The sequence below is a fragment of the Podarcis filfolensis genome, assembly GCF_964270895.1.
Source record: "Podarcis filfolensis genome assembly, chromosome: 8".
NCBI lineage: Eukaryota > Metazoa > Chordata > Lepidosauria > Squamata > Lacertidae > Podarcis > Podarcis filfolensis.
The window spans coordinates 5,020,877-5,044,569 of NC_139611.1; the positions used below are offsets into that span (position 1 = coordinate 5,020,877).

At 44.8% G+C, this 23,693-nt stretch overlaps 1 protein-coding gene across 8 annotated transcripts in view; it reads left to right on the forward strand.

Moving 5' to 3' along the window:
* The first annotated feature begins 6,281 nt into the window (after nt 1-6,281).
* The window catches only part of AAK1 (AP2 associated kinase 1), a 98,794-nt gene continuing 81,382 nt past the window's right edge, over nt 6,282-23,693 (forward strand). For 4 of the 8 annotated variants that reach the window (XM_083629264.1, XM_083629267.1, XM_083629266.1 and 1 more), the window contains exons 1-2: nt 6,282-6,518; nt 6,934-7,362. In XM_083629264.1, coding sequence (XP_083485390.1) covers nt 7,200-7,362 — 163 coding nt within the window. In that variant the 5' untranslated portion in view covers nt 6,282-6,518; nt 6,934-7,199. The remainder of the gene's footprint in view (nt 6,519-6,933; nt 7,363-23,693) is intronic. The other 4 variants (XM_083629269.1, XM_083629268.1, XM_083629270.1 and 1 more) reach the window with 3 other exon arrangements.

Below are 23,693 nucleotides of genomic sequence, written 5' to 3' on the forward strand. Positions count from 1 at the left end.
ACGATACTGCTTTCAACAATATAGAGGGCAGATTGCGCCTTGGGCACAGCAAAACCACGGTAATGGGAGCACCATATGAATTTAAAGCCTGACTCCTGCCTGAGCCAACCTCAGTATAGAGCAGTATATAAATTCAATCAATCAATCAATCAGTCAGCCCGCTCCTCTGGCAACCCATGTGACCAATCCATCCACTCTGCACTATCCATCCCACTGCTACAGCCAATGTTTCTTGGCAGAAGGGGTACAGTGGAAAGGGTGGAATATTGGAAAAACCCCAGAAGAAAGGGGTTCAGGTCAGTAGCTGCCTTTTTTTTAAAAAAAAAAAGCATTCTCTTTTGTAATTTTCATCTGACCTTCCAAATTACGATAAATTGTACATTTAATCTTATAAGTAAAGCAAAGTGTAGGAGACAACGATGGATTGGTGATGGTGGAATGAAGCAGAATATGAGTTGCTCTGCTATTTTTTCTTTACTAGGGTGTGACTCACAACCATTCCTTCCACCTTAAGAAGCCAAAGCAGGTTAAGAATTGCGGGTGGGAGAGAGAGCAGTACTGTATTGCAAGGATACAGATTTAAGGAGGAAATGCAGGACACTGGTTTTCATCCTGCTGCTCACAAGAGGTCACTATTGCTCCACAGGTGGGCTGACCAGCAGTTCTGGATAATCTTGGCATTTTTGAGATTTCTCCAAGTCTGGCAGATTTCCAGTTACAAAACGCTGAACTGTCTGGAAAGTTTGGTCAATAAGGGAGTAAAAGCGGGTATTGTATGAAGCTGCTGGTGCCCTGATTCTCAAAATGGGGGCCTCCCAAACAAAATGCAGCCTGCTGCTAGGATAGGCTCAGAAGCCTCATTCCTTAGGCTTGCTAAGGCTCATGGAGTTTTATGAGCTAGGAGGTGAGCTAGATGTTTTTCTCCACCCAAATTTATCTGAAGATAAAACAAGTTTGCTTCCCCAAAATTGTATTTCCAATTTGCATGTCAAGCATCCTCTGAGTACTCAAGTATTTATTTTCACTTCGCATCCATGAAAGACAATTTCAATATTTGATAGTGTTTAATAGTTCACCACCCAATCATAGCACACCACCATCAGTATATAAGTCAGTTAGAAACCTCCGCTCTACCAACAGGGGGTGCCAGAGCACCGCTGCCCAAGTAGGCAAGGGATGTGGGGAACAGGTGCTATCTAGTCCAGCATCCTGTTGTCACAGTGGCCAACCAGATGCTTTTGGGAACCCACAAGCAGAACCCGAGCACAAGAACCCTCTCCCCTCCTATGGTCTCCAGCAACTGGTATTCAGAAATTGCTGCCTCCAGCTGTGGAGACAGAGAATACAGATACTCTTAAAGGTAAAGGGGCCCCTGACCATTAGGTCCAGTCGTGGCCAACTATGGGGTTGCGGCGCTCATCTCGCTTTATTGGCCGAGGGAGCCAGCGTACAGCTTCCGGGTCATGTGGCCAGCATGACTAAGCCGCTTCTGGCGAACCAGAGCAGCGCACGGAAACGCCGTTTACCTTCCCGCCGGAGCGGTACCTATTTATCTACTTGCACTTTGACTCGCTTTTGAACTGCTAGGTTGGCAGGAGCAGGGACCGAGCAACGGGAGCTCACCCCGTTGCGGGGATTCGAACCGCAACCTTCTGATTGGCAAGTCCTAGGCTCTGTGGTTTAACCCACAGCGCCACCCGCGTCCCACAGATACTTTTACTGCCCATCAATTTGTATAATCCTGTTTTAAAGTCTTATAAGGAAAGAACGTGTTTTTCCCACATGCCCTCCAATAAAGACTTCACTCTTGCCACGTGTGTGTTATATATTTCTTACTAGGCAGGGACCTCACTGCTCTGTCTCCATCTGCCTTCAGGGTGAGATTCTGACAGGTGGGTGGGGAGCTTGATGGGTTTGGAAACATGATGGGCCCTCATCTGTTGCTCATGCAGGTTACATGGACTGTGGGGGGGGGGCAGACCTCTCCAGGTGCTCAGGTAGGATGGATGACGATGTCAAAGTGTATGAGACACTCAGGTGGGGGGATGACAACCAGGAGAAGCAATAAGCCAGGCCTCTTGGTCCAATGTGCTACATAAGACACCAAGTGGCCTATTGGACAATATATATAGTTTGCCAGAGCATGTGGGCATATAGAAAAACCTTACCCATTGATTTATTTTTTATTTATAACATTTAAATACCACCTTTTTTCCAAGGAACTCAATGTGGTGTACAGTAAATGATCCTCAAAACAACCCTGTGAGGTAGGTTAGACTGACAGGCAGTGACTGGCCCAAAGTCACTCAGTGAGCTTCATGTAGCTGAGTGGGGATTTGAACCCTGGTCTTCCAAGTCATAGTCCAATGCTCTAACCATTACACTGCACTGGCTCTCCTGCCTCAATTCGTTTTTTAATCAATTAATAATTCATCATGAGAACCACTCCCCAATCCTTCTTCAAAAGACATCTGAGGGTAGAAAAGGCTTCCTTATAGAGAGCCAGACCAATCGCCCCCCTCCCTCTGACAAGCAACAGTTGTCCATGATCACCTCTTACCTGGAGATGCCCTGTAGGAGCCAGGCCGCTGGTCAATACAGCACTCATTCCAATTGGTTCAGCTATGGCTGGGTGGGCTTTGCCTCTCCTAGCATGGGATTTGACCCTCTGAAGCTTGCATGTTAAATGCAAAGTATCTTGCCCCCCCAGCTTCCTCTTGCACACCCTGTGCCGCTTGCTGCTGCTGTCTTGTGACAGGGCAGGTAAGAAAAATGCCTTGTGATGTGCTTGACTCCTGACTGCTGCTGTGGCTGAATAGCTGAGGATGCTCTTCAACATTCGTTAAAATGGAAATATTAATGTATGTTATTGTAATTTTTCTTGTTTACCTTATGATAGGATTGTTTAATTGCTTATTAGTTCTGTTTATATGATTCTGTAATTTTTGTGTATTATTTTTCTCTATTTTTATTACTTTGTTCTCGGATCTGGAATTTAAAACATTCAGTGAAGAGGGGACTATATGTACAGTACTGTAAATAAATAAATGTTTGCAGTTTGGATATGAGTCAAAGGACACAGCACTCAGTGTTTAATGTTAATTACAGGTGAGTCTTAATTGTTTGAGTTTTTTTCTTCTTCTTAATTGCCATACGAAATGATGCCTCTAGAGTCCTTCAACCCATCTCATTCTGCTCAATATGAAACCAGGAACAAGTTGTTTGTATACCTACAGCCCATACTAATAAGGTGTTAACTAATCAGCTATGTACTCAGAGTTCTTGATGTGGAACAGTTGGTTCTCTCTCAAGTATCATACTTTATTTTATATGAAAGCATTGGAAACAACATTTGTGCAATGTTTTTGTTTCAATATGGAAAAAGTTTTGTTTGACCAGAAAAATCCATTTTTCCACTTCAGAAAATCTCCATATTATAGTAGCCTGTATTTCTGGAATGAATATCAATTGGCTGGTGATTTTCTTTTAAAAATAGGAAAATTAAGGGTTGTAGTAAATGCTAGTGCTACTCAGAGTAGACCCATTGAAGTTAATGGACACGCGTAATTTAAAATTCATTAATTTCAATGGGTCTGCTCTGAGTTTGGACTTAGCTGGATACAAGCTCAATGTCTCCATTTAAGGCACAATCCTGTGTTGTGGTTACACCAGCAGAGTAGCATTTGGAGGTGGCACCAATATGATCCAGCTGCTGGAAACAAGGTGCAGTAGTACAGTGTTGCATAACCTCCAGGTTACGGAATCTTCGGGTTACGGCCGATGCACACCCGGCAAACCCAGAAGTGTATTCGCCGCTCATGCATGCGCAGAAGCGCTCTATCTTGCCATGTGTGCATGCAGAAGTGCTCTATCGCGCTGTGTGCGTGTGCAGAAGCGGCGCCTCTAGTTACAGATTTTTCGGGGTGTGCACAGCATCCTGAAACGAATTAAATCCATAACCAGAGGTATCACTGTATTCCAGAGTAATGACAATTGCACACTAGTGAATTCTCTCCTCCTTGCCTGTCAGGAGCAATAGACTGTAGAGTTGGAAGGGACCCAAAGGGTTATCTAGTCCAACCCCTGGCAATGAATCACAGAATCATAGAGTTGGAAGAGACCACAAGGGCCATCAAATCCAACCCCCTGCCAAGCAGGAAACACCATCAGAGCACTCCTGACATATGGTTGTCAAGCCTCTGCTTAAAGACCTCCAAAGAAGGAGACTCCACCACACTCCTTGGCAGCAAATTCCAATGTCGAACAGCTCTTACTGTCAGGAAGTTCTTCCTAATGTTTAGGTGGAATCTTCTTTCTTGTATGCTTTCTCCCATTTTATCTCTCTCTCTCTCTCTCTCTCTCTCTCTCTCTCTCTCATTCCTTCCGGACTCTCACACCTTCTTATATATCTAGAGTGCTTTTGTGTGGATGTATCTTGCTTGTCTCCTGCAACAGCAATGGCAGCTTGCTGGGTCAGCTAGAGAGTGGGTGGTGCATCCCGCTGCTGTCAAAGAAGGGGGCTGCCACCCCACAGCTCCTCTGTGGCACTTCTTTACATCTTCTTTTAAAGGATAAGATAATGTGAACAGCTGTTCACCATGCTATTGTTAAGGGCACCCCAGTTCTCCAAGCAGTGAGGTTTCAAGGGGCGTAGCACTTAGCCTGGGATGTGGTTTATTTGGAATGAGGTCAAAGGTGGAGAAGTGCAACCGGTTCTCCCGCACTGAGTTGAGAGTGCGCCGCAACATTGAATTAGAATGGAAGGTGAGAGGTGAGGTGGGGTGGGGGGAGGCAGTGCATTGCACAGGTTGCCACTGAAATTTGAAAGCCCAAAGTCCACTACAGAATAAGGTTGCACGTACAACTTAACTCCAGCAGATAGGAACATGGGAAGCTGCCATATACAGAGTTAGACCACTGGTTCACCTACCTCAGTATTGTCTATAATACTGGAGATGTTCTCAAATGTAGACAACAATGTTGTTAAAATCCCACAAACTGACTCATCAGTCTCTGGCTAATCCACACTGATAGTCCCACTTATAGAAATGTTAAGAGTTGAGGATCCCAGCATTGGAAGTGATCCCTAGGGTGCCCTCCAGATGTTTTGTCACAGCATTCAGTGGCTGTGTTAAATAGTGAGAGACTGAGGTGTTTGGGGTTCAAATAGGAAATGATTTTAAAGGCATACAAGAGTCTTGCTCAGATGGGCATCTAATATAATGGTTATATTTCTCCTAGAATTGGTTTAATATCAATATAACTTCGTCAACACCAACAATGTTCTTCTTCGGACATGGATCTGATATGCTAAACCATTTTTAATTTTACTACTACTATTAATCAAATCCATTCACAGTCCTGATCGATAATGAATTTTGGGCAATTTGCTAATCCCAAACAATCATGTTTGGGGTAAACTGACCCCTGCCTGAACGAATTACTATCTAAAAACTGTTGATGTACCAGGTGCTGTACGAAGGATGTACAGTTTGTTTGTTTGTTTGTTTGTGTGTGTGTGTGTGTGTGTTTTGTAACAGTGTGTGTTTTGTAACATGCAACAATTATATAAAATAAAAAACAATAAACAGATAAACGGTTCTGAATATATTAACAAAGCTGTGTCAAAGTGTATATAGTAAATTTTTTACACTTATTACAGCATATGATTTCATTTGCATATGCATCGCTTAGATTGGTGGCCATAAGTAAAAAGTATTTTGTATCAATAACAATTAGAATTTCTAGGAAGGGAGCAGGAAGGAAGGAATTTTTTAAAAAACATGTACTTCATGCACTCCTCTGTGTGAGTGTGACAGAGAGCGATAAATTAATACAGTAAATCCATTACTCCCAAGCTCCCACCCAACAACCCTCCGCCAGGCGTCATCTGGGACTTGTAGTCCTGCGACTCGACGAGGTTGCCAGAGATCCCGCAGGCAGGGAGGAGAAACTACCCTTCCCAGAAGGCAACGCGGCCAGAACGTCTGTTGCAATTTAACGGGGGGGGGGAGAGGAGGAGGAAGGGAGGAAGTAAATGTGAAGTCCCCTTAACAAAAAATAAAACCCCCTCTAGTTTTGTTGGTGGAATTATTTCACGGATCCGTCGCTTCTGTTGGAGGACAGAGGGGGAGGGCTGCGTGCTTGCCTGGCTTCCCTGGCCGGGAAGGGGTTAAAAGGGAGGGGCGGCGCGTTGAGGATTCCTCCTCCCTCTTCCGCCCTCCTTCCTCTCGCCCGCCGACTCCCTCCCTTTCTCTCCCCCCCCCCCCAAGCTTTTCTGGAACTGGGACTTCCTGTGGCAGTTCATTTCCTGGTCGGCGGGGGCCGCGAGCGGAGGAAGGCTCGGCATGGTCTCCCCCCGGCCGGCCCCAGCCTCCCTTGACGCTCTTCCACCTCCTCCTCCTCCTCCTCCGCAGCGGCTCCCCCTCCTGCTCTGCCCGGCCGGCGGCGCTCCTCCGGCTGCCACTTTGTAGCGATGCTGCAGGGCCGGAGCGGCGCCCGCAGCGGAAGCGGACATGGTAACAGTGTGGCCAGGCCGGGTCTCTCTCTCTCTCTCTCTCTCTCTCCCCCCCCCCGCTAGCGGCAGGGGCAGCAGCTGCGCACCCCCTCTCCTGCCTTGCTGGGGCGGTGGGTCCCAAAAGTAGGCTCTCCCCTCCCCACCACTCTTGGCGGGGGAGAGAAGGGGCCCTCATCATCACGACGCGTACCTTTTCCCCGGGGCAAAGGGACCCCCCTATTTTCTTTGCCAGCACCTCAAGAGTAGAAAGAAGGGATGCTCTTTCGGGGGGGGTGCGAGTAAGGGATTCCTTCCCCCCCCCGCCCCGCCTGAGGAATATATTTCTCTCCAGAGAGGGTGGTGATGCTGTTTTTAATATTATTAGACAGTTGGAGCAAATGGCAAAAGCCTCTAATTCTGTCTCTTCCTCCCAACAGGTCTGAATAACACCCAAGCTCTGCCTTCCTGGACTGGGCGAGAGGGAACAAAGCATATGACCTCTAAGGAAAAAGAAGATATTTTGCCGCAAAGGGATTAATTTTTGTCTTGCTTCAAGACGTCAAGAGCTGTGTACATACACACACGCACACACACATATATAGAATAGACACACAAACACACAAGTATATATATATTTGGGGTGTTTGTGTGTCATACTGGACTTGCTAAGCTAAAAGTGTTTAGGCTGCGCACTCTTGGAGCCATGAAGAAGTTTTTTGACTCCCGGCGAGAGCAGGGTGGCTCTGGGGCCGGTTCTGGGACGCTCGGAGGGAGTGGCAGTAGCACTGGGCCTGGGAGTGGATACATAGGCCGGGTGTTCAACATTGGGAGGTGTCAGGTGACTGTGGATGAAGTTCTGGCGGAAGGTAAGATGCAGCTGATGGGAGCTTTGCCTCTCCTTCCCCTACCCCCTCCTCCTCTCTTAACATCTCCACAAATGAATGGAAGCAGATTCTTAACCCTTCTTTGAATGTTCACACAGAAAATTTCCATTCTGACTTCTTTCAAGAAAACGTGCCGCTTTACATGGGGGCCTTATTAAAAAGACTAGAATGTTGTGTCAAGGCAAATTAATAAATGGTAGCATTGGTGCCTACTGTCCTGTGTTTTAATTAACAATAAAAAAGTGGTTTGGAACTCCAGTTTCTACAAATGCAAATAAATAGAACCAGCTAACAGGGTTAACCGTATATAAGTTGGAAAACTCCTCCCCCCCCCATTGGCAACAATATTATGTAATATGGCAGGCTGCATTGGTGCATATATTAAGGGGCCGAATTGTTTCCTTTTATGCTCTCCCCTCCCCCCCCTCGTTTGAGTGCTATTAAGTAAAGGGATAACTGGATGCATAGGGATAAATTTGTCATTTATTCATGGTGCCTTTGTGTAGCAAGCTCAAAGCACACATGTAAGATGCATGCTTACCTTGGGGGTTGTGGCCCACAGAAATCTGGGTGACATTTTAAGGACTAAAGGAGATTCCTACAGGGGTCCATAAAGCTCACCCATAAAGTTTGCAGTGCAGAAAGCCCTTGGCTTTTTACTTCAACTTGATTTGGTGCAGTCTAGCTAGAATGTTGAGATACCTCAGGGAATCTTTGTCTTCCCCCACCACTCCCCAGCGTAGGAAAAAGCCAAATTATATATGGAACTTTAGCTTTGACCTTCACAATTGTAGTATTATTTAGGCCTTGCATGGAGTCAGTAATTGGACAGCATCTCTTTAAAAAGAGGGGGAAATGTACAGTTTAGAATTTGTAATACATTGCATAAGACCTGAGTTACTAAGAAAGAAAGACCCCTGTTAGCAGAACTGGTTAGATGTATTTGAGAGGGTGGTTGTTGTTTTTCTGTATCCCTGTGCCAAGGTAAATTTTATTGAGCTGGCTTTCCCGAAGGGACAGTGTGGCTGCATTTACAAAGAACAGTGTTTTTCACGAAGCGTTTGTTTTTTTTGGAAAAAGATGCTTGAGTGTGTTGAATCCAAGGCTGATGCTCACCTAGAGCAAGCCAAAGGCTGCTGGTTATGGTGAATTGCCGCAGGCATTTTTCTGAGTAGAGATAGGGAGTGGGCAAAAAGCCAGCCCTCGTCATCTCTCTCTCTCTCTCCAAAAATAACAAAGCCAATAAAAAATGGCGAGGCACTATTTTGACTGAATTGTCTACTGTGTACCTGCCTCTACTGGCTTCTGACAAGGCCCTGGCTATGAGGTGCTCTCAGGACTAAGCTACATATATGCTCTGCCTTCCTCATGCTTACTACGTAAGTGTTCCGCAGGAAACAGAGGACCTCATTTGAAGATGATTAAATAACTTGCCGGCAGATCCTCCATGTGATGTTGACAGGAGCAGGAAATGATCTGTACCTTGTACTGGGAGGATTCTCTCCTCCAAAATTTGTTGAGCTGCTCCTCTTCCTCTCCATGGCGTCGTTTGTGCCTTCGTCCCTGGAGCTCTCCTGTTCTCAGGGTGGTGCTTTAAGAGGAAGATAAATGTTGTGACTGAGATTTCTGGTGCATATTTGATTTGGAAAGAGCAAGGTTGGGTGCATGTGCATGGATAGATAGTAGTTCGTGTGTTTTCAAGGCATGCTTAGGGGCTCCTGAAATGGTCCCAGAATAATGGGGATTAGGGGTGAAGAACATACATGAATAGCACAAAGACAGCTTTAGGTGGCTCTAAAGGGTGGCTTGGTAGCCATGGTTTTCGGGGATGTGTCTTAAACTGGTCTGAGCCTGCAGAATTAACTAAGCTTCAGTGGAGAGGGCAGAATCACCTGAAAGTTTTTATTCACTCACCCCAGGTTTGGACACCAAAAGCATTTCTCAGAAAATGTGCACCCTCTTCTATGAGGCCACCCATAAAGTAGATGCTGTGTGAAAGGTAGGAGGGGTGACTGTAAAAAGTATGTGTTTAAATGTAGCTTTTAATGCATGGTGTCTAATCATTAGGCAAATATATGTATATAATCCTCTGCTGACCTCTTTTGATGGAGAAACTCAACACACAAAGTATGGTCCATGTGGGCTCAATTGGTGTATCGGTTAGAATGTTGGATTTGGGACCAGGAATGCCCAGGGGCTCCCATTTGACCATGAGATTCTCCAGGTGAACCCTTGGTCTAACCTACATTGAAAGGGTTGCTGTGATAAATAAAGGTGGAGAGGATATCTGTGTATACCATCTTGAGCTCTTTGGACGAAAAGTAGGATTAAAAAATGAACCCTTCCATGATCAGCTCTGAATGTTCTGTGTGAGCCTGGAGGAGGAAACACGATCCTGCATTTTGGCCTCTTACTTGTAATGGGCTTCTTGGATCAATGCATGTTATAAAATGGGGGGAAATGATTAAAATTCTAAGTTCACATGTTTTATTACAGACAATGGCAATTAGCATTGTTTGATGTATTTCAAATGTTGAAATATGCCCGTCCCATGCCCATCATTTTACGTAATCCTCGGAGCAGCTTCTTAAGGCAGGCCAGTTCTATTTGTTAGATTTCTATGTCCATCTTCAATTGTAGATAGAAGGCTGAGACCAGGAAGGTAGTGCCTTACTGAGGCCACCGCATGAGGATGTGGTGGGAGATGAGATTTGAAACAGGGACTTTACAACTTGACCTCTACTCTACTGCATTACAGCCAGCTTGACCCAGTTAAAAGCTTAACCTGACTTCCAGTGTTGGGGAACTTGTGGCCCTCCAGATGTTGGTGGACTCCATCCACTACAGCCAGCAGGGCCCAACGATGAGGAATTATGGGAATTGTGATTCAGCAGTATCTGGAGGGCCAGAGGCTCCCCAAACCTGGCTTATATAAACTATCTCATGTGAAATACTCTTGCACAAAGGATTGCTCTAGAGCAGCCTTCCTGATAGGCTGGGACTACAACTCCCATCAGCCATAGCCAGCATTAGCTATGTTGGCTGGGATGAAAGTTGTAGTCCAACACATCTGGAAGGCAGCAGATCAGGGGAGGCTGCATCTGACTTTAGCAGGCCTTCAAGGTTAAGGTTTTCTGATAAATCTGTGGGTAGGTGTCTCCCAATGTTGAATGGCTTTTGTGTTCTGAAGAAACCGGATTCAGCAATAGGATGCTCTCATGGACAGAGGTGAGGAGCCTTTTATGGTCCAATGGCTGCATTGGCTCATGAGCAACCTTTGGGTGGGGACACATGCCAGTGGTGAGTGGGACCTCCAGAGGCAAAAGTTGGTGGAGCTACAGAGCTAACTCTTAGGATTGTGTGGTAGATTACATTCCAGCCATGCAAAAATCCAACTCCATGCAGGCAAGCAAAATATATTATTGCAGTTCAAGGACACACTTCGAGGCAAGGAAAAGCACTGGAGGAGAGCAATGGAACAGGGGTATGTTTGTATGTATGTATGTATGTATGTATGTATGTATGCATGCAATAAGCCACCGATATATGCCCCAGGCATTCTAGGTGGCTCCCAACAAAATATTAAAAACACAATAAAATGTCAACCATTAAAAACTTCCCTGAACTGCTTTCAGATGTCTTCTGAAAGTCAAATAGTTGTTTATCTGTTTGACATCTGGGGAGGGCATTCCATAGGGAAAGTGCCACTACAGAGAACGCCCTTTGCCTGCAAGGTGTGGGAGCAGGAAGGGGGAGGGGTATATGCCTTGGAGAGGGGCAGGGCCAGAATAAGAACTTTAGAGGCCCCTAAGCACTGAAAAGATTATGGTACTTCCATTCTGTAATTTGAAACAAAAACAATACTAAACTTTAAAATAAATAAATCACCGAATCTGATTGCCTCACATTATTTTGACATACGTTTGTAGGACGTCCCCTGGTTTAGGCGGGGATTAAGTAATAACCCAAGAACATAAAATGAACATAAAAAGGAACATAAAAATGGAGGAAGAGTGTGGAGTGGAGGGTAAGGAAGTCTAACAAGCTCTGATTTCTCCTACTGTGACTACTTTGATGTTTTTCTTGAAATACCAAATGTCATTGAAAAAAACCTAATTGTGTGCATGCCCTTGCTTTGCTGGTGCCTTAAGCATGTACTTAGTTTGCCTGTTTGGCCTGAGGGTTCCCCACCCCATCTACCTTATGGGAAAGGCAGAGAAAATGGTCAGTCACACATGCTCCTGTGAGAGTTTTGCTCTCTTGCTGTGATGTCCTTGCTTTGTGTGTGTTGTGTACCAGAACTGTGTTGGCTAAACAGGATAAAGTGCCTGCTTGGGAACAAACTACTGCTGAGAGCTCATTATGTGTTCATTATTGCCTTGTTTTTCCTCTTCAAACAGTAGTGAAATTAAGGCCATACTTGAGTTGGGTGGCAGAGAGGCAGGCCCTGGGCCTAATTCTAGCCAATGGTTAGGGAGCTGGAGCTTTTGTCTCTTTGCCTCCAGGCTGAAGGTGTTGGTGTCATCCCATGCAGAGTGCTGCTTCTTGGGAATCAAGGTGACGGGGAGGGAGGTTTCAGGTTAGCCTTTTTACTGACATGCAGGCTTCCTATCAGTAATAATTTTATTGCCATTATACAAATCTATGCTGCAAGTGCATTTGGAATACTGTACCATGTACAGTTCTCACCTCAAAAAGGATATTGCAGTGTTGGAAAAGGTTCAGAAAAGGGCAACCTTAATGACCAAGGGGGTGGAGCGACTCTATGAAGAAAGGTTGCAGCATTCAAGACTTTTTAGCCTACGGAAAAGGCGAGTAAGAGGCAACATAATAAACATTTATAAAATTATTCATGGCATCGAGAGCGTAGATGAAAGTTTTCCTTCCTCTCTCAAAACACAAGAATTTGAAGCTGAATGTTGGAAGATTCAGGACACACAAAAGGAAGTCCTTCATACACTCTGTAGTTAAATTATGGAACTAGCTTCCACAGACGTCAGTGGTGGCCACCAACCTACATGAATTTAAAAGAGGATTGGATAAATTTATGCAGGAGGCGAGGGCTATCAAAGGCTATGAAAGCTATGCTCTACCTCCACAGTAGAGGCAGCAGTGCTTCTAAATACCAGTTGCTGGAAGCCACAGGAAGAGAGAGTGCTGTTGTGCCTGGGTCCTTCTTGCTGGGTTCCCACAGGTTGGCCATTATGAGAACAGAATACTGGACTAGATGGGCCTTTGGCCTGATCCATCAGGCTCTTCTGATGTTCTTATTTAATGGAGGAACATTTCATTATCATGCAAGTACCAGCATGCTGGGACGCGGGTGGCGCTGTGGGTTAAACCACAGAGCCTAGGACTTGCCGATCAGAAGGTCAGCGGTTCGAATCCCCACGACGGGGTGAGCTCCCGTTGCTCGGTCCCAGCTCCTGCCAACCTAGCAGTTCGAAAGCACATCAAAGTGCAAGTAGATAAATAGGTACCGCTCCGGCAGGAAGGTAAATGGCGTTTCTGTGCGCTGCTCTGTTTTGCCAGAAGCGGCTTGGTCATGCTGGCCACATGACCCGGAAGCTGTACGCCGGCTCCCTTGGCCAATAAAGCAAGATGAGTGCCGTAACCCCAGAGTCGGTCACGACTGGACCTAATGGTCAGGGGTCCCTTTACCTTTACCTTTACCAGCACGCTGTCTGAAGTCTTGAGGTGCTGGGTTACCTGCTCTTCAGTTTGTGAGAACTAGGTCTGACATAAGGGGAGTCTCACTGCTGGGTCAGTCCAAAGGTCCATCTAGTCCATTGTCCTGTTCTCACAGAACCTGAGTGCAATAGTGCGCTCTCCACATGAGGTTTCCAGGAACCGGTATTTGGAGACATGCTTCCTCTGACAGTGGAAGTAGAAGATAGTCCTTGCAGCTAGTACCCATCAATAGCTCTCTCCTCCATGAATTTGTCTAATCTTCTTTTGCAGCCATCAAAGCTGGTGGCCATCACTGTCTCCTGTGGCAGTGAGTTCCATGGTTTAACTGTGTGCTGCACAAAGAGGGACTTTCTTTTCTCTGTCCTGAATCTTCCAACATTCAATTTCATTGGATGGTCCTGAGTATTATGAGAAAGGGAGAAAAACCTTTCTCTATCCACTTTCTCCTGACCACAAATAATATTACACACCTGTATCATTTCTAAACTAAAAAGCCCCAAGTGCTGTAACCTTTCATCATAGGGGAGTTGCCCAACCCCTTGATCATTTTGGTTGCCATTTGCTGTACCCTTTCCAGCGCTATAATATTTTTTGAGGTGAGGTATCCAGAACTGTACACTGTACTTACCCTTCCCATGCCTTCTGCTTCTCGTGAAACTTAAGGCTGGATTACCTGTGTGGGTTCCCACATGCATGTCCCATCAGTTGTCTCGCATGCATCTATGCAAAAGCCTTTGAGTGTGTCGACCACAGCAAACTATGGCAAGTTCTTAAAGAAATGGGAGTGCCTGATCACCTCATCTGTCTCCTGAGAAATCTCTATGTGGGACAAGAAGCTACAGTTAGAACTGGATATGGAACAACTGACTGGTTCAAAATTGGGAAAGGAGTACGGCAAGGCTGTATATTGTCTCCCTGCTTATTTAACTTATATGCAGAATTCATCATGCGAAAGGCTGGACTGGATGAATCCCAAACTGGAATTAAGATCGCCAGAAGAACTATCAACAACCTCAGATATGCAGATGATACAACCTTGATGGCAGAAAGTGAGGAGGAATTAAAGAACCTTTTAATGAGGGTTAAAGAGGAGAGCGCAAAATATGGTCTGAAGCTCAACATCAAAAAAACGAAGATCATGGCCACTGGTCCCATCACCTCCTGGCAAATAGAAGGGGAAGAAATGGAGGCAAGTGAGAGATTTTACTTTCTTGGGCTCCCTGATCACTGCAGATGGCGACAGCAGTCACGAAATTAAAAGACACCTGCTCCTTGGGAGAAAGGCGATGGCAAACCTAGACACCATCTTAAAAAGCAGAGACATCACCTTGCCAACAAAGGTCCGTATAGTTAAAGCTATGGTTTTCCCAGTAGTGATGTATGGAAGTGAGAGCTGGACCATAAAGAAGGCTGATCGCCGAAGAATTGATGCTTTTGAATTCTGGTGCTGGAGGAGACTCTTGAGAGTCCCATGGACTGCAAGTAGATCAAACGTATCCATTCTGAAGGAAATCAGCCCTGAGTGTTCACTGGAAGGACAGATCCTGAAGCTGAGGCTCCAGTACTTTGGCCACCTCATGAGAAGAGAAGACTCCCTGGAAAAGACCCTGATGTTGGGAAAGATGGAGGGCACAAGGAGAAGGGGACGACAGAGGACGAGATGGCTGGACAGTGTTCTCGAAGCTACAAACATGAGTCTGACCAAACTGCGGGAGGCAGTGGAAGACAGGAGTGCCTGGCGTGCTCTGGTCCAGGGGGTCACAAAGAGTCGGACACGACTAAATGACTAAACAACAACTCACATGCATGTCTGTGGCTTGGTTTCTTAACATAACACAACCTCGTAGAGTGTTTGTGGTTGCAAAATTCAGTGTTCTATCAATGGTGTTAATCTAGGGCAGGGAGATTTTGGAGAATTCCATTTCAATATTCATTGTGCCCATGTAAGGTGTGGAGTCCCTAAGACTTTATATGTATTGTGTGACTTGCATTTCTGATTTGGGACTTTGCCATGTTTACACATCATGTTAAGCTGTGGTGTTTAGTTTGTTTAGCAGTACATTGCATGAGATCCTTGCTGGTACCTGCATCCCAAGCTCCTGGATAAGATTGGTTGTGCATTGTTTTTTTCTGGCAAGATTCCATATCTTACTGAGCGCATGACTAACTTTCAACAACTGCTGTGCACCTAAGAGTTCAGCTGACTGGCTGCATTAGTTAAACTGGACAAACTGGATGTCTTTTATTCCTTGTTAATTTAGTGCTGCATTTTAACCTGTACAGGTCATGTGACTGTAATAAAAACTGGCTCACTGGGACTTGATTTCTGTAGGCTTGCTGACTAGCAGCAAGTGTTGTGACTGCAGAGTTCTCTTTGCATTAATTTATCTGTAACCTCTTTCACATGTGCAAGTTGCTGGATGCAACATTCAAATGTGTGTGTGAACCTGTCCCTCATCATGGCTACAGTATACACTATACAGCTGTGTGTGTGTGTGTGTGTGTGTGTGTGAATGAGCCACTGCAGATGAAACACCACAGAAAGAGCCTTTCTTTTTCCCAACGTCCTTTCATATAAGGTAAAGGTAAAGGACCCCTGGACAGTTTAGTCCAGTCAAACTTGACTGTGGGGTGCGGACCATGCGGCGCTCATCTCGCTTCAGGACAAGGGAGCCAGCATTTATCCACAGACAGATTTCCAGGTTATATGGCCAGCATGACTAAACTGCTTCTGGCTCAATGGGACACCATGATGAGTGCCAGAGCTCACAGAAACACAATTTACCTTCCCGCCACAGCAGTACTCTACTCGTGCTGGTATGCTTTCAAACTGCTAGGTTGGCAGGAGCTGGGACAGAGCAACTGTAGCTCACCCCGTCCCATGGACTCAAACCGCTGACCTTCTGATTGGCAAGCCCAAGGGGCTCAGTGGTTTAGACCACAGCGCTACCCGCTCACTTCCCTTCATATACGTTGCACTGAAGCCCATTTGAACTGTCCGTCATCGCATGAAGAGAAATCAAGCAGTGCATATTCATGAGTGAACAAATCTTGGCTTTCTTGCTGATATTTACAGCTGGATAGGGTTGCATATTAAAGCAACTCTTCTAGGCCCACTCCCTATGAGGAACTAGGCTCCATAAATAGAGGTGGAGCACTTGCTTTGCATGTAGATTTCAGGTTTGCTCCATGGAAAATTCAGCTTAAAGATCTTGTGTAACAGGGCTGCGAATGACCTTCCATCTGAGACCTTGAGGAGCCACTGACAGCCAAAGTTGTCAGGGGGTGTGGTCTGGGAAGAGCACCACAGCCTGGCAGTTGCTAGAGCAGCGGTTCTCAACCTGTGGGTCCCCAGATGTTGTTGGACTACAACTCCCATCATCCCTGAGCTCTGGCCTTGCTAGCTAGGGGTGATGGGAGTTGTAGTCCAACAACATCTGGGGAGGGTCACATTCAACCCACAGAGCAGAGGCTCCCCAACTTTAGTTTAGAGGATGAAGCTAAGAATGCATGATAATATGGTCACATCTTATGTTCCAAGGGTTCTGGGTTATACATGAAAATCATATATACCCAAACCCTTGGAGCTGTTGTAGGCTAGTGGGTGGGGGTACAGAGAGAATCCACAGTACTCCCAGAGCTCATGTGCCAGACGGACCTTTCCCAGCAAGCAGGGCAGAGAGGTAAAAGCTCTTTTTGCACTGGATAATGCCTCTCAGTGCGCTGGCTCCAGAAAGCTAGGGTTGCTCATACGAGATCACACGGGAACCTGGATCTCCCCATGTGATCTTGCGAAAGCATCCCAGAGCTGGAAAGCTGAATGGGCCTTGCCCCCACAAGCAAATCAGAGAGCATAACAACTCTTTTTGCACTGGATAACCCCAAATGGACTCAGTGCAAAAAGAACTTACAAGCTCTCTGGCTTGCTTGGATTTAAGTTGCACAATTTCAGCAAGCCTGCCTTCAACCACACATGGTTGAAATCACGCAAGTTAAATGCACATAAGATGCAATCATTCATTCTCTCTCTCTCTCTCTCTCTCTCTCTCTCTCTCTCTCTCTCTGTGTGTGTGTGTGTGTGTGTGTTTGTAATCAAAAGAGATAAAGTTCACTGCCAAGGGACTCTTTCTGGGAATGGGAGAACAAGCAGTCAACCAGACTCCGATGTGTCTGGCAAGATATTTCAGGCCTGTCGGCAACCATTTTTCTTGTTGCTTTTAACTAATTCTTACTTTGCTACAGGTAACCAGGAAGGAGTTTTTCCACAAGTTATGTTTCTGGTTCACACATGACCAGCATATTGGGGATGTTCAGACAGACAGGCTAGAAAAAGATTTGTGGGCCAGCAGTCTGTTGACTGGTTTATTCTTAATAAATAAATAACCCAGGGTAGTTGAGTCTCAGTCCTCTTAAGTAACTACAGTGGTACCTTGGTTTAAGAACAGCCCTGTTTACGAACTATTCGGTTTAAGAACTCTGCAAAATCGAAAGAAGTGTCCTGGTTTGCGAACTTTACCTCGGTCTAAGAACAGAAGCTGAACGGTGGAAGGGCACCAGCGGCGGGAGGCCTCATTAGGGAAAGCACGCCTCGGTTTAAGAACGGACTACAGTCATACCTCATGTTACGTCCGCTTCATGTTACGTTCTTTCAGGTTACGTCCTGCGACGACCCGGAAGTACCGGAAAGGGTTACTTCCGGGTTTCGCTGCATGCGCAGACACGCAAAATGATGTCACGCGCATGCGCAGAAGCGGCGAATCGCAACCCTCGTGTGTGGAGACGCACTGCTGCAGGTTGCATTCCTTTCATGTTGCGAACGCGCCTCCGGAACAGATCCCGTTCGCAACCAGAGGTACCACTGTACTGAGTTAGGAGCGGTAAGGACTTTCTCAGTTGCTCTTAATGCCCTTAAAAACAAAAACTCTGGGTTTCATAGGTTGTGATGGTTATGATCCCCTCCCCATTTTTTTTTACTGTTACTATTTTTTTCCATGGAGATTTTTCCAGTTTTAGAAATGCACCCTTTAATAAAATTAATTACATAATGACTGAATGAATTGCAAGTGAAATTAGGCAACTGGAGCAGCCACAATACCAACCCGATCTAAATTTGTAATGTTTTTTTTCCCCCCAGGGTGACTTTCCCTAGGAAGCAAATAACGTATGTACCCAGATTTTCAGACATCTCTAAAATTTGTAGGTTAACAGCTTTCAGTGTTCCCATTTCTTAATATCTAACGTAGGGGAAGTATGTACTATTGAGTATTCCAGTAAAAATAATTTTAAAATAACCTTTGATTTTGAATATAACATTTAAAGTACACTTAAGTGCACTCTACTGATTCCCCCCCCCCCTTATTCTTAAAACATGCTTCAGCTCAACTATTTCCAGATATAGGAAAAAACTTACCATATTTTAAAGTGTAGAAAATGAACATGACTGACTCATTCAAAAGTTTTGATTACTAGTTTTGCTTTCTAAATAGAAATGGCACATGCGAAAATAATATCTCTATTGATTTCCTGCAGTGGAAAATGCTTAAATCAAAATATTTCAGAACCCACCCACCCTCATCACTGGTCATAGTCTCAGGTTTCCCCTGACTCTCTGTTCTAGAATAGTGCCTCTCTCTGTTCCCACCCCGCCCCCCCAAATAGATATACATCATACTTTTGCACCTGGGCTATATGTAGAATTTTCAACATCTATGTACAACTGCAGAATTTTCTCTAACTTTATATTCCTCTCTGAAAATGCCGTTTCCCAGAGAGGACCCTAAACTGAAAGATGGATAAATCCTTATTAGTCTTAACCGCAGAGGATAAAGTAGCCCACCCACCAGGAAGAGGGGAGCATGCGATCTAATGGTCTTCTCATGTTTGCTTATCAAGGAGGTTTAGGGGTGTGTAGAAAGGAAATGGTTCAGATAACGAGGAGCAGCAAACTTTTTCAGGCACATGTGTGAATCTAGGCTTTCTCTTGACTGATTCTCTAGGCCGAGTCATGCTTTTGCGCACTCTGACACATTCCATGTGTTTCTCCTTGTAATTTAAATGCTATTTATCATTGCTATAATGGAGAAACTTTGTTATACTGTATGCACAGTGAAGTTGCCTGTTTTATTGTTGTTGTTGTTATTGTATTCCACAGCGCAGTTTCTCTCTCTTTTTTTTATTAAAGATTTTCTTGATTTACAAAAGTGTTTGCAATGTCTCTCTCTCGTATCCCCCCCCCCCATGTAACATTTTTACAAATCAGTTTCATTTGTTGAGACATTAGGAAGAATAGGGGGAAAGAGGTGGAAGGGGGGGGGAGATGAGTGGGGGTGGGGTGGGGTGGCGATTTTTCTATTTGACTTACTATATGTAGGGTTTGGTGTCAGCGTTGCTTGTGCAGGTTCTTTGCTGTTCGCTTGTGTTCCTTTGGTGGTGAGAGAGGTTGGGGTTGGCCTAGGGTGTGGTTGTTCATTTGTGGTTGGCTGTGCTGGTCTTTGTTTTCATGTGTGAGTGGGGTGGGTGGGTGTTTTGGATCAGGTTAGCCATATTGATTTGTATGCTGTTGGTGGATTTTTGTTGTTGTCTTCATATATATATATAGAGAGAGAGAGAGAGAGAGAGAGAGAGATTTTAACATATAAATTATAAAATGTACCACAAAACTTATCACTTATATACTCTTTTTAGACTTCCATCAGCACCTCTGATGATCCACCGTTTTAACCACTTCTTATGCATTTCTTAACTTTATATTGCCTTTACATCTCTTAACAAATCATCCTTTCCATTCTCCATTTTTGCAATACTTCCAATAATACTCACAAAATTTATTGCAAACCTACAAACGTTGTCTGATCTTCACAAATACTTTTCAAGTAATCCATAAATTTACTCCAGTCTTCCGTGAATTTATGGTCCCTCCGGTTTTGAATCCTTCCTGTTAGTTTATCTAGTTCTGCATAGTCCATTAACTTCATTCTCCATTCTTCAATCGTCGATAATTCTTCTTGCTTCCATTTTTGGGCCAGTAATATTCTTGCTGCTGTTATTGCATATAAAAAGCTTACATTCCTTTCTATTTATATCACTTCCCACAATGCCCAGTAAAAATGCTTCTGGTTTCTTTATGAATGTATATTTCAACATTTTTTTCATCTCATTATATATCATCTCCCAGAAGCATTTCACCTTTTTACATCCCCACCACATGTGATAAAATGTTCCTTCTTTTTCTTTACATTTCCAACATTTGTTACTGACTTTATACATTTTTGCTAACTTGACAGGTGTAATATACCATCTATACATCATTTTCATCACATTTTCTTTTAGGGCATTGCATGCAGTAAATTTTAAACCTTCTTTCCATAATTTTACCCAATCACTCAGCTGTATATTATACCCAAAATCTTTGGCCCAGTGAATCATAACCGGCTTAACCTCCTCGTCCTTCAAATGCCATTCAAGCAGCAGTTTATACATTTTAGACAAAGGATTTTTGTTGTTGTCTTGTTGGGCCGTGTATGTGATAAAGGGGAGCCGTAAGGTGTGTTCTTCTATTTGTCACCGTGTCAGTTTTAGTTTATTGGTTAATTTTTCTAGTAAGGCTGTTTCCCATATTATTTTGTACCATTGGTCCATGCTTACTCCTGACAGGTCTCTCCAGTGTCTGGCTATGATGCTTCTGGCTGCTGAAAGTAGGTGGGTTATGAATTCTTTGTGGTGTAAGTGAGCAGTGCAGTTTCTCTTGAATTGAAAAAGTTGAAGCATGCTTTGCTCTTGCACCTCCCAAGTGTCTGTGTTTTGAAGTGTGAAAGCTAAGGTCTGGCCTCCAGGGAACTACTTTTATTTATATGTGAGTGAGTGTTTTGTGTTATGATTCATTGTTTTGCGTGTGCCTCCCAATGGGAAAAGCTAAGCCCAGAGAGTTGACTTGTGTAATAGTGCGCTTCCTCTGGAGACAGGCGATTCTGCTGAGTCTGCATCCAAATACAATGACACCCAAGACTGATTCCTGGCAGAATTAGTCACTTGTCAGGGCCAGGCAAGGCCAACACAGCAAATCATTCTGAGGGACATGGGACAGCCTTTGTGTGGATTGGTACGTGGGTGGTGCTATGGGTTAAACCACAGAGCCTAGGACTTGCTGATCAGGTCGGCAGTTCAAATCCCCACGACGGGGTGAGCTCCCGTTGCTCGGTCCCTGCTCCTGCCAACCTAGCAGTTCGAAAGCGCGTCAAAGTGCAAGTAGATAAATAGGTACCACTCCAGCAGGAGGGTAAACGGCGTTTCCATGTGCTGCTCTGGTTCGCCAGAAGCGGCTTAGTCATGCTGGCCACATGACCCGGAAGCTGTACGCCGGCTCCTTCGGCCAGTAAAGCGAGATGAGTGCCGCAACCCCAGATTCGGTCATGACTGGACCTAATGGTCAGGGGTCCCTTTTCCTTTACCTTTATTTGTCCTGGCACACCATTGGTGAAGTACAGCTTCAGTAGATTAGGGTTCTACAATTCAAGGTGCTTTAAAAGGACAGCTTCCGGGTCATGTGGCCATCATTCCATTTATGAATCACTCCCTATTAAATATCCCAAAACAGTTTTAAATCAGTATAGATGAACATTGGGATAAAAATGATAAGTTTTAACACATCATTCCCCTGGAAGCTCCAAATTGTGTAGGCAATTTCGTCTGCCTATGCTGCTGATCTGAGGACTGAAGGTAGCCAACTCAGTGCCAGTTTTTAAAAGTGATCCAGGTGGGATCTGGGAAGTTACAGGTAGGTTAGCCTAACACAGGCATAGACAAACTCGGCCCTCCAGATGTTTTGGAACTGCAGTTCCCATCATCGCAGACCACTGGTCCTGTTAGCTAGGGATGATAGGAGTTGTCCTCCCAAAACAGCTGGAGGGTCGAGTTTGCCTATGCCTGGCCTAACATCTGTTCTTGGAAAACTGGTGGAAAGCATTCTTAAAGGTAGAATTACCAAGCATGTAGAACAACAAGGTTTTGCTGAGGAGCCAACAGCCTTCTGCAAAAGTAAGTCCCCTCTCACTAGCATTTTTGAGTTATTTTAGTAAGCAGGTGGAGAGATGTGACTTGGATGTTCAAAAGGTTTTGGTAAGGTACTCCTTACCAAGACAACTGAGCAAACATAGCTACTGGGGAGAGAAGAGAAGGTCTGGGCTAAAGAGAGGTGAAGGTAACTGGCCAAAAACTGAAAGCAGATAGTTAGAATAAGCAAACAGTTCTCACAATGGAGAGAAGGTGGAGTTGGGTTCTCCCAAGGATATGTATTTGGACTGGTGTGTGTGTGTGTGTTTTAACTTGTTCATAAGTGGTCCAGAGTTATGGGTGAGCAGTGACATGGCCAAACTTGCTGATGACGCCAAATTAAATTATCCAGAATGGCGAAAACCCGTATTTGTGGAGAGCTCCAAAAGGACTTTTCCAAGGTAGGAGGTGAATGGACAGCAAAAGGTGGAATTCAATGCAGCGCTAAGGAGATGGTTTTGTCAGCACAAACATTTCTGCTTGTTAGAGAGAACAATCTCTCCTCCTGTTCTGGCAGCTCTTGTAACAATCCAGAGTGGACTGGGGTGCTGGCAAGGGCAGGAAGCCGCAGGAGTTCTTGTGTTGGCTTCTGCTAGGGCACCAGGGTTGGTTGCACAATGGCAGTTCAGTGTGAGTGAGCGGAAAGTGATGCAATTTGGAGCAAAGGATCTTAACTCCTCATATTCCTGCTTGGCAGGGGGTTGGACTCGATGGCCCTTGTGGTCTATTCCAACTCTATGATTCTATGATTCTATGATATACAAGGATGGGTCAGAACTCGCAGTGCCTAAACAGTAAAGACATAGAATCCTAGAATTGTAGAGTTGGAAGGGACCCCAAGGGTCATTTAGTCCTACCCCTGCAATGCAGGAATCTCAGCACGTCGTCCCCCATCCAGTTTGAAACCACACTTAACCCTGTTCAGTTTTGCAAGTGTGCTAGCAGTTTATCATAAGATAATTCTGGGTATGTCAATGAAATGTCAGACAGTTTGGAATAGCTCAAAAGAATTCCATTGTATGGATCATTAGGAAAATTGCCAGTACCATAATGCAATTATATAAAACTACGGTACAGCCATTTTGGCTGTGAGTCCTGGAAGACCTGCTCCTTGCCTTGTAGGCCTTTTCTGACCTGGTCTAGGAGGGCGGGGCCCTGACTGACTCCAGCTGCAAAAGCTGAACAGACTCTTTGGGTATAGTTTAGCGGGGGTTGTTGGGGGCGGGGTTGTTGCTGTTATTTAAATCTTTATTATGTATCTTTATTTTAGATGTTATTTATGTGGAAATTATTTCAATTTAGTTGTGTACATTTTGATGTTTTATTTGTTGTTGATAACCACTATTATGTTTGTAATTATTTTTTTCATGTTGTAAACTACATTGAGCATGATTTTAACTATGCAAAGGCGGCATACAAATAAAATATGTATGTATTGCATGGTACTGTATGCACTTCTGGTTCCTGTGCTTCAAAAATACCGGTAATATTGTAGAGCCGGAAACTGTGCAGAAGAGGGCAGCTAAAATTCTTGAGGAGGTGGAGAGCCTTTCCTGCAAGAAAGGGGCTATACA